The sequence below is a fragment of the Cicer arietinum genome, chromosome 4, assembly GCF_000331145.2.
Source record: "Cicer arietinum cultivar CDC Frontier isolate Library 1 chromosome 4, Cicar.CDCFrontier_v2.0, whole genome shotgun sequence".
NCBI classification, from domain to species: Eukaryota; Viridiplantae; Streptophyta; class Magnoliopsida; order Fabales; family Fabaceae; genus Cicer; species Cicer arietinum.
In genome coordinates, this window is record NC_021163.2 from 58,402,535 (window position 1) to 58,419,388 (window position 16,854).

Sequence of the window (16,854 nt, forward strand, 5' to 3'; positions counted from 1 at the left end):
CTACCGGGAAAAACAGAACAGGAAGAGCCGTCGAAAGATTAGGAGTCGAAGACGGCGGATCGGAAAATGTGAAGTTGCTTTTGCTGTTGGTTTGGCTCTTGTTGGTGCTGGTTTGCTTCTTGGTTGGACTATTGGATGCATGTTTCCACCCTTTTGAATGTAGCTGTTTATTTGTGTCTGATAACTAATACACAGTTTCTAAAATTGTAGAACGCTGTTAATTTAGTTTCTGATATTAAAATTAATGTGAAAATGAACATTTTCTGATTCATGAAATTTGAATAGTTGTGAAGATTAAATTTCACTATGCCTTTTACTATTTTAGAAATTAAAAAGTAAATTTTTGATTCAGGATAGTTAGATAGATTATTGGTAGTGGTGGTTAATGGGATTGCCTCCTTCTAGTTTTAGTATTTTTGTATGTTTCATAGAAAAAATGGTATTGTTATGATTAGAAATAAAAAGTGAACATTAGAAGTGAAAAATGTTTTAAGATTAACCATTTTATATGACAATGTAATGAAAGTAAATGTGAAAAGTGCTCAATATATTAGGTGGTTCTGTCCACAAATTCAATTTTTAGAATTGCTGGTAACTTACTCTTTAATACATTTTTTAATATATTATTAATTAATTAAAACTATTTTGTTAGCACCAGTCCATCAATATAGTTCATGGTATTAGCAGCATGGATTCTATTGATGGACTTTTGAAGTTGTAAATGGAATGCAAAAGCAAAATCATTTTTTTTTTCTTGTGCAAGACTGATTGATATTAAATTCACACATAATTGGGAACTATTAAGTTCGAATCTAAAATATGATTTTCAGTTAGATAAAATTGATATTTGTTAGTAGAGTTAGACATTTATTTTTTTACTATAAGAATGTGAGACTCATTTTAACAATGTATAAGAATTAAGAAAAACAATTTTTTAATTAAATGAGTTAGTAATATACCTTTTTTATTCAAAAGGAAAATATTAGTAAGTGCCCCAAGATTTATTGTTAATAAACTAAAAATGAGAAAAGTCAATTATAAATGTATTGAATGTTGTGTTTTTAACTCTTTGAAAGCTTAAAAATTGTTAATGTTCATACAAAACTTCCATTTTTGGTTTTAACAATTAACCGATCACTTACTAGCTAGCAAGATTCTTTTTAAAATTATCCTTCAATTATTAAGAGAGATAAATGAATAACTTTTTAACTTTTTTATTTAATTAAAAGTATTTTTTTAATATTTTCTAAGAAAAAAATAGCATTTTTATGAAAATATAATTAATACATTTTAAAATTTGAAATTTTATGAAAAACGACAAGAAAATTTTACAAAGAGTGTTGCGGATGTAACATATTTTTCACATTGTTTGGTTGAGAGGAAATAAACTAAGAGAAGAAAAACTACAATTTCAATCCATTTTCCATTGTTTGGTTATAGCAAAAATCTAGTAGAAAAAGAAGAATAAAGTTATCAGACCATAAAAAAGCTTTCCTTCCACAAATGAGAAGAAAGCTGGGAGATGAATTTTTTATTTTGTTCCAAATATGCCCTCTATCGCTAGTATTGTTGCATACCAAGTATGAAGACGCACTAATGCAACGAAAGCTTATCTAGAGTTGTTGAATCAAGATCGACATATTAGAAATGTTATTCAAGTGCAAAGCTCAGAACAAATTTTGAAGACTCGAATACGTCTCAAAACATCAATTGACACTGTTCGTTGGTTAACACTTCAAGTTTGTGCTTTTATGGGGCATGATGAAACTAGCTAGTCAAGAAATTAAGAAAATTTTCTTCAATTGATAAAACTCTTGGCATCTTACAATGATGAAGTTGCAAAAGTTGTGTTGGAAAATGCTCCATATAATTCCAAGTATATTTCACATAAAATTCAGAAAGAACTCTTACATATTCTTTCTAGTAGGGTGAGAAAACATATATGTTAAGAAATATGTGATTTTCAAATTTTGCATGGTTGTAGATGAATCTCGTGATGAATTAAAAAAAATGAACAAATGACTCGTGTGCTAAGATTTGTTGACAAAATTTGTCTAATACAATAGCGATTTTTTAATGTGGCACATGTTAAAAACACTACATCTTTAACTTTGAAAAAAGAAGTATATGATATATTTTCAACACAATCTTTATGTTTCTAACATGTGTGGTCAAAGATACAATCGTGCTAGTAATATGAGAGGAGAATGAGACAATTTACAAGCACTATTTATGGAGAATTGTCATTGTGCATACTATGTCCATTGTTTACTATATTAAGAGTTGTTTCAATTTATAACATTTTTTAGAAACTGGTTTTTGTTGTCAATGTTATTTTTTCTTCTACTAAGCATCATGATGAGTTACAAGCTACTCAATTAGAGAAAATTGTACATTTGCTAGAAATTGATGAGATTGTAATTGGTAAAATGACAAATCAAATTATTGGTACTTTGGAACGAGTTGGGGATACTCGTTGGAGACCATGTTTCTCTTCTATTTGTAACTTGATAAATACGTATGAAACAACTTGTATTGTTTTAAAAAAAAAATACAAAAGAAAGAGCAAATTATTCTACACATGGAGATGTTGATAGTGCTTATAAGAGTTGAATAATAGATCTAGCGAACAAACAATAGATTTGTTAACTCTAAGTTGTGCTTTGACTTCAAAGGATAATCATAAAGCTTTTAACATTAAAAAAATTTACACTATAGTTGAAAAATATTACCCTATGAGTTTCAATATGTTAGAGAAAATTGATCTGAAATTCCAACGTCGACATTTCTTGGTTGATGCTCATCGATATTTAAATTTGAAGAATTTATCAACTATCTAAGAATTGTTTTCATGTTTGATTGCAAGTTGCAATTGAAAATGCACAATATTTTTACTTGATTGATAGACTCGCCTTATGATGACTTTTCCGGTTTTTAATGTCCCAACTGAAAGATCTTTTTCAGCAATAATAATTATTAAGTTTAGGTTAATAAACAGGATGAAAGTTGACTTTTGAGTAGATAACATATGAATTTGTATTGAAAGAAAAATTGTTGCAAGTATCACTTTTGAGTCTATTATTGATAATTTCAAGTTACTTAAAGAGCGTAGTGCACTACTTTAAAGTATTTTTATTACAACATAATTTTTGGTAGATAACATGACTACTTTGTGTATATTAAAACTTATTTTCTGTTATACAATATTATTTGCATATTTGATTTATACATTATAATTTTTAGGTTAAATTACAATTTTGATCCCTCTATTATTATCAATTCACGTAATTGACCCATATTTTAAAAGTCGGCAATTTTTGTTCATTCTTCAGATTTTTGAACTTAAAAATAACAATTTAACATATTTTTAATGATGTAACATACAATTATATGATATAGAACCATCTAGATTCATTAATTATTTGTATGTTATTAATCAATTAAAAATATGAAAAAAATCGAACTTGAAATCTAAGTTTCTATGATGTTTTATTCTAATTTCATGAGTATTAATTATTCTATAAATCATATTGTTGAAAACGTCATAATTTTTTTGTTAAAACATCATATAGAGAAACTAAATCTATTACCTTCAAAATAGATAAATCAGTTTCAAAAATCAGTAATATTAAGGGAGTAAAATTGCCAACAAATTTAATTTTTATATTAATACCCCAAACTTTTGAGTTAAACTCCAAAACTGATTATCACAATCACGATGATTCAACGTGATTTTACAAAGTTACGGCTTTGATTCTACTCTTTCGTGATAAGAAAGTAGTTATTTACACGTACTTTTAATATTATAACAAAAAGCAAAAGATATAGGTGGAGCGTGTGATAAAAATAAGGAGTTAAAAAAAGCACGTTTTTATGGATATGAATATTGAAGAGACGCCCACGACCAAGTAGAGCACAATTCTCGTCCTCTGCTTCCTTTCCTTTCGTTGATTTCAATTTTGGAATTTGGAGTTGGCATTTTGACTTTCATATATAAACACTCCCCGCGTTAACCCGAACCGATTCGAACCACCGTCCCACGTGGCATAACCCACTACTTATCTGCCACCTGTACCCGCCAACTTCCTCTCTCTCTCTCTCTCTCTCTAATTATATTCACATTCTCCTCTCTCTCTCTCCCTTCCCCCTCTCCGAGATTCATCAATTCAATTAAACTCAATTCCCGCTACCTAGCTCCCTCCCTCACAACGATGCCGTATTGCGACGTCGGAACGCAGATAACCTCTCCAACAATCTCCGCAGCCGCCGTCGCACCCGCCGACGTTCACCTCAACAATGACGTCAAAATATTTTACAGAACTTACGGTTGCGGTCCCACCAAAGTCCTCCTCATCATAGGTCCTTCATCATCCACCGTCTTCATCTTTTTTTTTTCTTTTGCAATTTTTTAAGGTCCATTAAATTTTGGTGCTGATTTTATGGAGATGATTCGATTGAATGGTCAGGATTGGCTTCGTCACATGAAGCGTGGGGCCCACAAATTAAGGGATTAACTGGAACAGACGTACCTAATGATGAAGACGACGTCGTTTGGAGCGGAGGTGACAATGAGTCTGGTGGTGGTATCGAAGTCTGCGCTTTTGATAATCGGGGCGTCGGTCGGAGTTCCGTGCCCATTCAAAAATCCGATTATTCGTAAGTTTTCAATTCATTGCTAAGTCCTAACAAACAAACTTCTCCATTTCTATTCTTATGTCCTTTAATTTTTGTTTCTATTTGTGAAATGCATATAAGTTCTACAAGATAAAAGTAAGAGAGGGGGATAAGATTACATCAGGTGGATGAAACTTATGGGGAAAAAATAAAAAAAGATTAACACATGCATTGTGTGTGTCTTGTATTTTGATATTCAAATAACACAATTGTTTCTTATAGGTCTTTTATTTATTTTTTATTATTGATTTATTTGAGTTATATTTTTTTGAGTGGTTTACGAAGAGTGATATGAAATTTTGAATATTGGTGAATGATTGATGGGTGCAGAACCACGATCATGGCAAAGGATGCAATTGCTTTGTTGGATCATTTAGGCTGGAAAAAGGCTCATGTTTTTGGGCACTCAATGGGTGAATATTCTGTCTTTTTATTTATCAAATTTCATTTATGACTTTTTTGAGTGAGTTTCTTATTTAATCAAAATTTAGAGGATTTATTATAAACATAGCATATTGTAGAACAGGAAATTTTTTTTGTTGGTTAGGTTTAGTTTATTTTGTTTTTGTTTAATTTTAATTATGTTTCCCTTTTGAAACAGGATCTATGATAGCATGTAAATTAGCAGCAATAGCTCCTTCTAGAGTTCTCTCCTTGGCTTTGCTCAATGCAACTGGTGGGGGTTTTCAATGTTTTCCAAAGGTATCATAATATGTGTTTCTTTTAAAAATTTATGAAATGTTTTGATTTGTTTTTACAGCACTATGTGATTAGAGCAATGATGATGCAATTTTTGTAACATTAAACTAACTACATTGATTGATTGCTCGATACATTTTTTTTTGGTAAGTAGGAAATTAGTTGTTAGTAATATATATTTATACTAATATTAGTCAGGGTTTGAACGTTGTACCTCCTTCTCCAACTCCTTCAGGTTTTCCGGCTCAGCCAGTTAAACTATGCTTTGGGGATACTAACCAGTCTTTTTAACGAAGAAAGTTCAGTTCAGGACTAGTGACTTGCATACATAATAAATAGAATTTATTAGTACTGATTTTAGGTGATCCTTTAGGGGAAATTTAGTTGAGAATTTCTCTTTCTATGGTTTTGAGTGAGTTAAGTGAAGTCATGCATGATGTAAACCTTATCCAGATTCTTACTTTTTTATTATTATTATTATTATCAGAATTACTATGACAACTACCAATCTCTAGAAAACTTAAAATCTGACTGAAAATCCTTACAAATTCGTGCCAACTTGCCACCTGTCTGCAGGATGTGTTGCCTTAATATGGTTGTCAAAACATTTCAACTCGACATTTAGATGTTCATTCATTTCTTTTTCATTTATGTTTTCATTTATAGGCTTGTAGTGCATTAGAAAAAGTATATGTTGCTATAGATATTGAGTGTGTAAGTGTTTAGTTTGAAATCTGATGCAATTATGCTGCTTTCAAATTAGTTTGGGAAGATAATTTGCTGATTAGTTAGTAAGGTTAAAAACATATGATCAATAAGAAAATGTTGCATCAGATAATATTTGTGGTCGGTTGGATTCATTTCTGGCCGTTAGGATCATCCATATTGAGAAACCCTCTAATCTCTTGCTGGACATAATAGTATGCTACATATATCTGTTAATCAGTTCTCATCTATAACAATTGAAGAAAAAGAGTTGATGAACCATAACAAATTTAACAGTAGGAAGAAAACGAATCGATTCCTTGGTAGTAATAAAAAAAAGAAATTGTAATTCTTTAGCCATAGATTCAGCCACTTGCATTTTTCAACTGCTCAACACAAATTTAACTTGAACACATTTGCAATTAGATTTATTTTTTGATAAATGCATTTAGATATTAGTACTGTTGAACTTGTGATCTTTCTGATATGTGGTTGCCTATAAATTATTATAGGCCTTTACTCACTAGTTTGGAATTTGCCTCAGGTCCTTATAAGAGGTTCTTGTTCTTTTTTTTACAGCTTGACCGACGAACCTTCTCTGTTGCTTACCGTTTCTTGAGAGCAAAAAGTGCTGAACAAAGGGCTGAAGTTGACTTGGACACGCACTATACACAAGTAAAACATGTTTTTGGTTTTGTTGATTATTTTCTGTTAACATATACCAAGTTGTCTCCCTAACCCTTCTCCCTGGCTATATAGATCTACAATAAAAGTAGTGATTTTAAAAAATTGAATCTCAATCACTCAGGATGTATACATATATCCTGTAAGAGAGCCTAGATTTTGTAATGAATGTTAATTTTGGGCTGAAGGAGGTTATCTTGTTCTTTCTGTCCTGGATCAACTTTTAACTACAGTTACTAACAACCTAGAAATCTAGGTTAACACTGTCTTTAGGATGAATATAAAAAACAAATTTGATCTATAATGTGCAGGAATATCTTGAGGAATATGTTGGAAACGTGAAGAGGAGAACGATATTGTATCAGGTACAATACAATAAATAAGCATAATCTTCACTGAATTTTTCTGATGTTTAGGATGCTTGGAAGTTGATTACTTTGGTGCTTTTGTTAAGTGTGTGTTTATTACAGAAATATTACTAATTTCAGACCTTTTTTAATCCATAAATCTTTGTAGTAAAGTTGACTAGAGTCTAAGAAACTCCCTCTGTCACTAAGGATTCTTTTACTAATAAATCTATTAATGTATGTCTAAAAGAATCTATTAATATAAACTTGAATTGAAATCAATAAATGTCACTAATGATCATACAAGCCAGCCAATATCCGTTCATATTTTAACCCCACTAATGATTTCTGGATTAGTATATTGAACACTGACCTAATAAAATGTATTCTATTGATATACATCAACTAACTTTAATGTTGGGGTACACTAACGAAGGTTAATTCAAGAAATATGAATTATAATGAAGAAAAATTTCTAAATGGTACGAAAGTATTTTCATATGAAAGACACAAATGAGGGTAATCGTCAAATTACTAATCTTTCGGTCTGTTTTCATTTTGATTTTAACATTCTACGGCAAATTGAATTCTAATTAGAGATGTTCATTTAACCACACCTTTAACACTCAAACTTGATGTCCTATACTCCTTCTTCTGGTCCATTCAACATCAACAATGAGTTTATATTTCTCATTTCTCGCACCTCTATCCTCAGACCTAATCCTTATTGAATTTTTATTACCAAATATTAAGTACTTTTTCCTCCAAAAGATATTAAAAGTATTTGAAGTAAAATAATTTTATGTAAAAGATTGAAAATAATAAACAGCAGAGAACATAAGGTGCAGATTTATTCAAGCAAAATAGTGGTGTTTTAGGGTGCCACAGAGTAAGAGAAGTGATTTTGCGTGTTTGCATCTTTTTTTTTGTTAACAAAGCATAAGCCTCGATGTGGAAGTGGAGTTTCATGCTCACTATCTTTCTTAACATTTAAAAGTTCTCTATAATGAATCATCGGTCTAGTCAGTGCTGTCAATTTTAGATTGCAAAAATATTGGTTTGTTCAAATTTCACTGCGCTATCGTGTTATAATGCCGTTATAGTTGCTATATGACAATATTTTGTCATAAATAGTGTATCACAACAATAGCGATTTGTTCAAATTTCACTACGCTATGGCTCTATAGTGCCGCTTTGACCACTATTTGTGAACACTGGATTATTTATAGAAACTCCATTTCCTTGTTTAAAGTTTTCTTAATCCATTGCCACCCTCTCTTTCATTTTGAAGATCGAAATAAGGGGAAAGAAAGTCACCATTTAGTTATCCACTCTCAACTTCCAAACACGCTATATGTGGTCACCAATCAATTAGAATAATCACACTGTGCTCTATTTTAGAATTTCATTTTTTTTTTGCTTCAAGTCTTCCCCTAATTCATTGCCACACTCTCTTTCAGCAATATGTTAAAGGTATATCAAGTTCTGGAATGCAATCTAACCATGGCTTTGACGGTCAACTCAATGCATGTTGGAATCATAAAATGACTCAAACAGAGATTGAAGCAATCAAATCTGCAGGTTTTCTTGTTTCTGTCATTCACGGCAGGTGTGTATTCTGTATGAAGACATTAATGTAGTGCTGTATAAATGAAACTTGAAACTCAATCGTGCACAGATTAGGCAAATTATGCATGAAAATGCTTCACACAGAGTCACAGACACATTAGATCTACTTCATAATTTTAACTTGAGATTGCTACACATACAGGGATGATATAATTGCGCAGCTATATTATGCAAGAAAACTTGCCGAGAGGTTTTATCCAATGGCTCGGCTGGTAGATCTTCATGGAGGTCATTTGGTGAGTCATGAGCGGCCTGAAGAGGTACAATGTGAACTATATATATAGCACACTTGCTGCAGAGTTTGCATTCTGTACTTACATTGAAAATGAACTAAAACATTTCAAAATTCAGGTCAATCAAGCACTGTTTGACTTGATCAAGGCCTCAGAAGTGAAGATGATCCCACATGATTGGACTAACTTGCCAAATACACTGTCTTGTAAGTATTTCATGTTTAAAGGAAATAATGTTACTTGCGCTTTATAATCCGACATGAGCTCGCTCATGACACCTGCCATGACTGTTTTCTGTAGCTTGGTTGGTTGTCGGCATGTGGTAGTAATATCTGACCTCCAGGCAAAGACTGACTCAATTGGTGGGTCGGGGCACATGTACCCGGTTGAAAAAATCTACAACAATACATGATTTGCCATTTTAGTCTACATAATAACCTTAGAAGGTGTTTCCTCAATACAAGTTTGATTTGCTTAATATCCTACCTAATTTTAAAGAACCACTGCCAGTTCCTCTTTTTCAAACTTCACCCAGTTCCTCTCTTTCAGCAGCAAACCCAACATTCACTTTGCAGATTGTTAAACTCTTAGTTGGTTCCCTTCTTGATTAGATGATTTAATTAGCACCAAACAGCCCTTATCTCCACAGACACACAACACAGAGCTATGTTTCATCAGTGCATACCCAGTCCCAGGTGGATTTTCAGGTGAATTAGCTCTAATGCACACCCAAAAGAAAAATATAGTAGTCACATTAAGATTGTTATTTTGAAAAATTAACTTCATAAAAGAAAGTTATCGAGCATGTTGACCAAAAGGTTTGCCCAACTGTGGTACTAACCCATATTTCTAGGTCTGTCAATAGCTCTCAATGAGCTTAAACAGACGTTCTGATATGACATGCATTGTTATTTAAAGTATGACATATCTATCAGTTCTAACCTATGAAGCATTGATACAAATATGAACATTGTACACGACACTAACACGTAGATATTGATAATTGCTTAAAAAAGGTAAGTGATTCAATGTAATTTACATGTGTCGTTGTCAAACACCAGACACACGTTTAATCCAAGGTGTTGGTGCTTACGTAGATACTAACTGTGATATGTTTTAATGAATCCAATCCTAGGCTTATGGATTCATAGTTACGATACTCTTGTATTTTCATGAATTCCTTCTTGAAATATAAACAGTTAACTAATGATATCTTCAATATGTTGCAAAGAATCTGTACTTATAGGGATTGAGTTGCAATAACCTATCTGGATGATTATAGAGAATAAAGTGTTATTGAAGACAGTTATTTAGTTTGATTATTTGCACATTTTTTCTGATAAAGTCTTCTCTAAATACTTGTGCAGGGTGGAATGAGAAAACAATGGTATTTGTCAGAAACAATCAGAGTGGAAGCAATGTCTCCCATAAGTGCTACTTAATAGATAAACTTCATCTCTGCTTACTATACTTCCTTAGCCTCCTTATTTTGGCATTTGAATTTGGAAGAAAGGCTGTAAGGAGGTTAAAGCCAGTTCGAGTTGGAAGTGCCCCTGCATACACTGAGAATCAATAAACCCCTTCTTTTTTAATAGGTAAACTACGAGTATTTGTTTTATGAATTTAATTTCCCTGCAGTGATAGTGTAAGTAAGGTTGTCACACTCGAGAGTTTAAGTAAACTCGTTTTGTTTAGGTGAAATCGAATCGTAAACTCGTATGAGTTTATCTCTTATTAAAATAATATTAATATAGATATGACATATACTTATATATGACAATAAATACATCAATAGTTTAAAATTTTAACTCAATTGTAAAGCATATATATATAATTCGAAGTTTGCTACCCATTACTAAAATTACTGATTTTAAAGTAATAATTATTACTAGTTTATACTATATTAACAATTATAAAATGAAAAATATTATAAATCCAATAGTTCGGATGAGTGAGTAAAAAATAAAAACAATGGGACAAGAACAATTCCAAGTCGAAAAAATGCTGACAGCATATAACAGTAAGTCTTCACAAAATATGTGTAATTCATTAGCTAGTCCCACATTGGTAGTTCCGTGAACAAGAAGAAGCAAATGTATCTATAACCGAGTAGCATGAGATGAGGAGAAATTTACTTTGTAATTGGTTTGGTAGTGATAGATGTGAGTACTCTTCGTGCACAACGACCATTGCCCATTGAAATCAGTTTAAAGTTTCGGCATTCTAATTGGATTCCTTAACCCTAAACCTTAAGTAAGGTCTTCGGTTCGAGCAGGCGGAGATGGCTAAGCCATCGGCAAAAATAGGTGGATACTTTACACCAATATCATAGTTATTACCCAAAAAGTGAAACTAATTTGACATCATGGTAAAATATGATTAAATGTATGAAAAATCATTTTATATTGTCTGGGAATATTTATTAAACACTTGTTTTATTGCTTCAACTCGTATAATTTGGTAATATATAAGTTATTTTAATGATTGAAATAATTACAGGTGGGTAATACATAATTTGGTAAACCCTCAAGTGAAAGATCACAGCAAGGGTTCAGCTAGATAAGGCTCATGTATGTATAGGGCAATTTTGACTCATTTCTCTCAAGAGGGAACCAGGATTTCTCCCAAACGGCTGAGGCAAGATAACCAACATAATCCTTATTGACATGATGAATGTACATCCTATAAAGCCAAAGGGAGGGAGAAGAGGATGAATGATCCACTTTTCTTTTATACATATATGTAACAATAATAATGTCGTACATTTAATCAGATTATTAAACTGTAAAAATACTGCACCATACCACACTATGGATGTCATGACCTCAGAATAGAATATATATGTCCCTTATTTTTAACATATTTGAGCAGTGTTATGAAAATCCTTCATTGATTGACATACCTTTATAAGTTGTCAACCAAATCACTTGAAAAAAGTACTTCAACTGATACCGTATGAACTCCTACATTTTGGAATGAAAAATAAAAAGACCCCACAATTTAATTTAACCGAATTACATTACAGAGCTTCTACATTCTTGGATTACACTACCACACTAAAAAGGAACATTCTAGCTATAATAACTTCAAAATAAACAAATCCATAATAAATACTAGATATGTTAGCTTTGTTTTTTGACAAATGAAGATTGTGAAACTTATTCATGAGAATGTGGAAGTTATAAATATAGATTATCATGATTGTTACACAGTTACAATGGTTATTTCAAGTATTAAACATTTTATATTGATGCGTACGAGAATAGATCCATTTCATTCTAATTTATGGATTAGATAGTAACATGATAACATAAATTATATTTATATTATAAAATTATCTTTCTATTAGATTGTGGTGAAGGTGGTGGTAACACTTTTTGAGTTGTCGGAGAACTTATATAAAAAAAACTATAAAAGAAAAGATTAAACTACTTTATGTTTAAAATTTTCGGAACTTAAAATAGAGAAACATACTATCCATACATTTTGATTTGGAATATCCAACTGGGATAGTTAAATGTTCATTAAAACTAATTATCATCGTCTTTTGATATATTTTACTTATCTTTAGTGGAACTTTAAATTGTCACTACTCGTTTTCTTGAGAATTATAAAAAGAAAAAGATTTCATAGTGACAAATTTAAAACATAAGAAAAAAAAAAAGAAAGATATTGGTGCACATTCAAGTTAAAACCATTTTGGCTCCATCAATTGAACATTTTTGGCATATGAATTGTTTGTTTTTCCATTGGAGTTCTCCGAATTCCTATTTAGAAAACAAAAATTTAAAAATCCTCAGTAAAAATTTGTCTAGTATCATGTACTGAATGACAAATTTTTTAAACAAAACTTACACATTATAAACAACTAAAACATGGAAGAGAATCCTAAACTAAACGCTAAAACACATAAGAGCTAATTAGCTTATATGAATGAATAATCAAAAGATAACACCTTATTTATCCCTAGCTTCTCATTCCCTATATCTTGTTATATTTTAATATTATATATGAACTATAAAATATATAGGAAAATAAAATAATGATATATAATACTACTATTCCTACGTGACTCCATAATATTATTTGTAAGATGAGAAAACGTACCTAGTACTTGGTTTGGTTTCTTGAAGATGAGACTCATGTTGGCTTTGAGAGAGTTGAAAAAAAATGCAAGTTTTGCAGACACACAATTAATACGAAGAAGGAGAGAAAGAGACGCAGAGAATATTTGTTATATATACCCAATAATATACCTTTTCAACTTTGGAAGGAAAATGAAAGTAAATATTCCTAAGGAATATGCTAATGTGCTCAAGGGACCATAGTGACTTCGTAAAAGAAACTTATCCGTAGGTTTTTTATTTCATTTAATTTATTTTAACCCGTTTGTTTTGCAATAATGCTAAAAATAACGAAAAATATTCATGCATTAAACTGATATTAAACAATTGAACAAAGTGGAAAAAAATGTATTATAATATAGTATAATCTAGTTATCAGTTTTGATCCACGAAAATAATAACTTTTTCTTTTCTTAATCTTTTACATTTTGAGAAAGTCGAACAAATGTTATTTTTGTCGAGATTTAAATTTGGATCGATATAATTACTTTTGATACCAGTTTAAGAATCAGTTTGTTACATATCATTAAAAAATTATTTTTAATATTTAATAATTTAGAGATTTTTAAAAAACAAAGAAGTTGTTAGTGTCTAAGAAAATCACGTTTTAAAAAAAGGTTATATAAAATGATTTTTATATAGCTTATTGTTTAAAATAATTTTTAGATAATTTTTATATTTTAATTTTTTCAAAAACCCCAACAAATATATAAAAACTTTTGAGAGAGTTATTACGCTTGATAACTCTTTGTAATTTTGAAGTTTTTTTATCTAACCGTTCATTATATATATATCTTAATGATTATGTCTACAAAAAAATTATAGAAATAAAATAATTGTAACTATATAATCTTATCGATATTTTATTTGTATTTTAATAAGTGTATTATACGTTGAATTGAATTTGTTCAACGAAGTATCAAACAATTATAAAATGTTTAAAAAAAATTCATATTTAATTTTTTTAATAAGAACAATTAATTTGACAATTAGATCAATGAAATTAATTGTCAAAAAAAAAATTATCAAGCGAAGTATAGATTTATTCCGACTTAAGTTGATTCTCACCATATATATATGAGTAGAAATATGTTACTCCGGGAATAACTCTTATAACACTTACTCTTGTGCTTTAATCATCGAGTAACAAAGAATTAATTTCGCTTTTATTTTGGATAAAATGTGCAAGAAAATGTTACTGGTGGTAAATTGGTAATAGGTCAGACCGGCAGGAGCCTACTGCCTAGCATACGTCGGGCCCAGGTCGTACCATATTTTTCTCTTAAAAAGACAAGATCAAGACTTCTAAGAAAAATTTATTTAGTTAAAAATGTCATGCTACATGTCACATAAATAAGTCTTTTAGGCCTATTAAGTCGACCTATTTAAATAAATATAAATAATTTTTTTTTGACTAAATAGCATTTGCGGTTTCTTAACTTAATTTCAGTTAACATTTTAGTCCTTTATCTTCTTCTTTTTTCCGCGATTTGATCATTTATTTTAATTTTAAGTTATAATTTGATCTTTATGTTTTAAAATGTCAACAATGTTATCTTTTTTTTACAAAGTTCATCAAAATTTTCAAACAAAACCTATAAAATTAAGTATCATCTTCAATATAATGCAAATTTCATCAAATGTATAACTCAAATATTCAAATAAACTCATATTTTCATCTCCAACAACATCAAATTCATTAAATAAAGAATGAAAATGAGTTTATTTAAAGATTTAAGTTATGAATTTGATGAAATTTGCATTATATTGAAGATGATAATTAATTTTATGGGTTTTATTTGAAAATTTTGATGAATTTTTTGAATTTTTGTAAAAAAAAAGGATAACATTGTTGATATTTTAAAACATAAAGTATCAAATTGTCACTTAAAATTAAAATAAAAGACCAAATCGAGAAGAAGAAAAAAAAAGGCTAAAACATTAATTGAAATTAAGTTAAGAGATTGCGAATGCTATTTAGCCTATTCTTTTACTATTATAATTAATATATTAAATTTTGATATTTTTGTTAAATATTCAACTTATAATAATTTACACATTAATCTTCTTTAGTTTTTGACATATTTAAATGTGTTATTATAAAATAGAATTAAAGTAGGATATCTATAAAGTCATATTTTTCAAAATATCTATTAAATATCAAAATAGAACTTAATTTCATTGATATATTAACTCGTTAATCTACCTAGAGATGTATTTGAGAAAGCTTTTATGTAGAGTAGACTAACGGGTTGTATCATATTTCTATCAGGGTCACACTCAAACTTAAAAAGTAAGTTTATAACAGACCACATTATAACATACTAGATTTAGGCCTTGAATTTTTTGTACAGACTGGAGTTAGGTCTTGAATTTTTTTTCAGTCAAGCCTAATAAAGTTAATAGCTCGACCTAACCTATTATCACCTTAGAATATGTCTAGTTGGAAAGAAACAACTCTTTCTTCTGTAGATCCTGTCACTATAGGTCAGACTGTTTTATCTAATATTCATGGATATATCATTCAATCTCACCAAATTCTGATTTCTATGTGTGAGGAAGTTGAGAAATTTTGTAGAGATTTTATACGGGGTACAATTACAAATGATAAAGAAAATGGCAGAATTTAGGATTTTGTGTAACCATTGTTTATGGTGGATGATAAAGAAAATCAAAATATTTAGTTTTTGAATTAATCAGTTCAATATTGGAGGCAAAAGAAATAACATTTTTATTATTATTTTTAAGAATTGTGTTCTAGTAAAAAATTGGTAACAATAATTGTGGGAAAATTCTCAAAACTAATAAGAAGATTCAATACAAGAAAAAAGCTTGTATTGTGTACAGTGTCCTAAAATTACTTCTGACAAATGAAAATTGCAGTGACCTTAAAATTCGATGATACTTTAGATTTACAACACTTACACTACACACTAATCATTTGTGCTAGAACACAGTAGTAATCATTCAATATTGTTTTGCTTAATTTTTTCTCTTCTCTTGGAATCCTTTTCATTCTAAGTGTACTATAACTTCCAAAATTAAAATGTACTATTACATTTTGAATTATTATTAAAGCAAGACATTTTATATGGATTCTTCACACTCTTCCAAAATCATGATAATGAATTGCAGCATCTTGATATATTCATTAACTATTTATTCAGCATAATTAATCATATATTTAAACTGTATTGATCATCTAAATTATTTAAATTTAGGTTGTTTCTACTAGTTGTGAGAACATAGAAATGAGGTCAATTTACTTGATAGCATAAAAATGTTTTCCATTTTTTAAAATAAAAAGGGCAGATGAAGACAGAACCAGAACTAAATAAATAAAATAAACCTGTGGAACAATTGCATTATGACATCACAAACAATAAATGTTGGAAGCTCGCAATAATATAACATAAAAGTAAAATGAGCAAAACAAAATTACCATATATATGTTCATTTCAAATCATAAAGAAATGAACATTAAAAGAAGAGAAAAGAAGGAAGAAACAAAGAGGTACAACCTATTCAATCAAATGGGAAATCCAGGCAAGCAAAACCTATGAAGCGCAGACATAGACACGAATATTAGATATGACGCTGATACTGATTCAAATACATAGATACTAATAGTAACTTAAAAAAACAGAAGTGGTTGAATATAACCAGTGCCGTGTTGAATACCAAACACATTTTAATTTGAAGTATCGGTGCTACAAAGAGCAAAACCTTGTTAGTAATTTCTAGTCTTTTTTTGAACTC

At 29.9% G+C, this 16,854-nt stretch overlaps 3 protein-coding genes and 1 long non-coding RNA gene across 10 annotated transcripts in view; 2 read left to right on the top strand and 2 right to left on the bottom strand.

Moving 5' to 3' along the window:
• Positions 1-304, top strand: part of LOC101488636 (uncharacterized) — a 2,674-nt gene extending 2,370 nt beyond the window's left edge. For both annotated transcript variants that reach the window (XM_073368029.1, XM_073368030.1), the window contains exon 4: positions 1-304. This exon is cut by the window's left edge and continues 2 nt beyond it. In XM_073368029.1, the coding sequence (XP_073224130.1) occupies positions 1-157 (157 nt within the window). In that variant the 3' untranslated portion in view covers positions 158-304.
• A 3,581-nt stretch (positions 305-3,885) lies between these two features.
• Positions 3,886-11,831, top strand: LOC101488974 (uncharacterized). Of its 2 annotated transcripts, XM_004498450.4 has the most exons (11): positions 3,888-4,359; positions 4,467-4,656; positions 5,005-5,087; positions 5,276-5,376; positions 6,658-6,753; positions 7,074-7,127; positions 8,570-8,718; positions 8,881-8,998; positions 9,090-9,177; positions 10,339-10,566; positions 11,471-11,831. In XM_004498450.4, the coding sequence occupies exons 1-10, from the start codon at positions 4,212-4,214 to the stop codon at positions 10,545-10,547; spliced, it is 1,236 nt and encodes a 411-aa protein (XP_004498507.1). In that variant the 5' UTR covers positions 3,888-4,211; the 3' UTR covers positions 10,548-10,566; positions 11,471-11,831. The 2 variants fall into 2 exon arrangements, with proteins under 2 accessions (XP_027189669.1, XP_004498507.1); XM_027333868.2 differs by lacking the exons at positions 10,339-10,566; positions 11,471-11,831 and adding an exon at positions 9,272-9,441 and having other exon boundaries at positions 3,886-4,359.
• Positions 8,892-13,205, bottom strand: LOC113786308 (uncharacterized). The gene is made up of 2 exons (XR_003472523.2): positions 13,079-13,205; positions 8,892-9,689 (listed from the first exon to the last, which is right to left on the bottom strand). It is a non-coding gene; the product is annotated as an uncharacterized lncRNA (long non-coding RNA).
• Positions 13,206-16,430: 3,225 nt separating this feature from the next.
• The window catches only part of LOC101489421 (protein ABIL2-like), a 4,107-nt gene continuing 3,683 nt past the window's right edge, over positions 16,431-16,854 (bottom strand). For all 5 annotated transcript variants that reach the window (XM_027333316.2, XM_027333315.2, XM_073367000.1 and 2 more), the window contains exon 11: positions 16,431-16,854. The gene's annotated coding sequence lies outside the window, so the exon portion shown is untranslated.

What these genes read in the sequence shown, in the direction of transcription:
- LOC101488974 (XM_004498450.4), top strand. Translation starts at nt 4,212, where the DNA reads ATGCCGTATTGCGACGTCGGAACGCAGATAACCTCTCCAACAATCTCC. An exon ending in TGGACACGCACTATACACAA is followed by an intron (nt 6,754 to 7,073) that starts GTAAAACATGTT and finishes TATAATGTGCAG; the next exon opens with GAATATCTTGAGGAATATGT. An exon ending in GTTTCTGTCATTCACGGCAG is followed by an intron (nt 8,719 to 8,880) that starts GTGTGTATTCTG and finishes CTACACATACAG; the next exon opens with GGATGATATAATTGCGCAGC.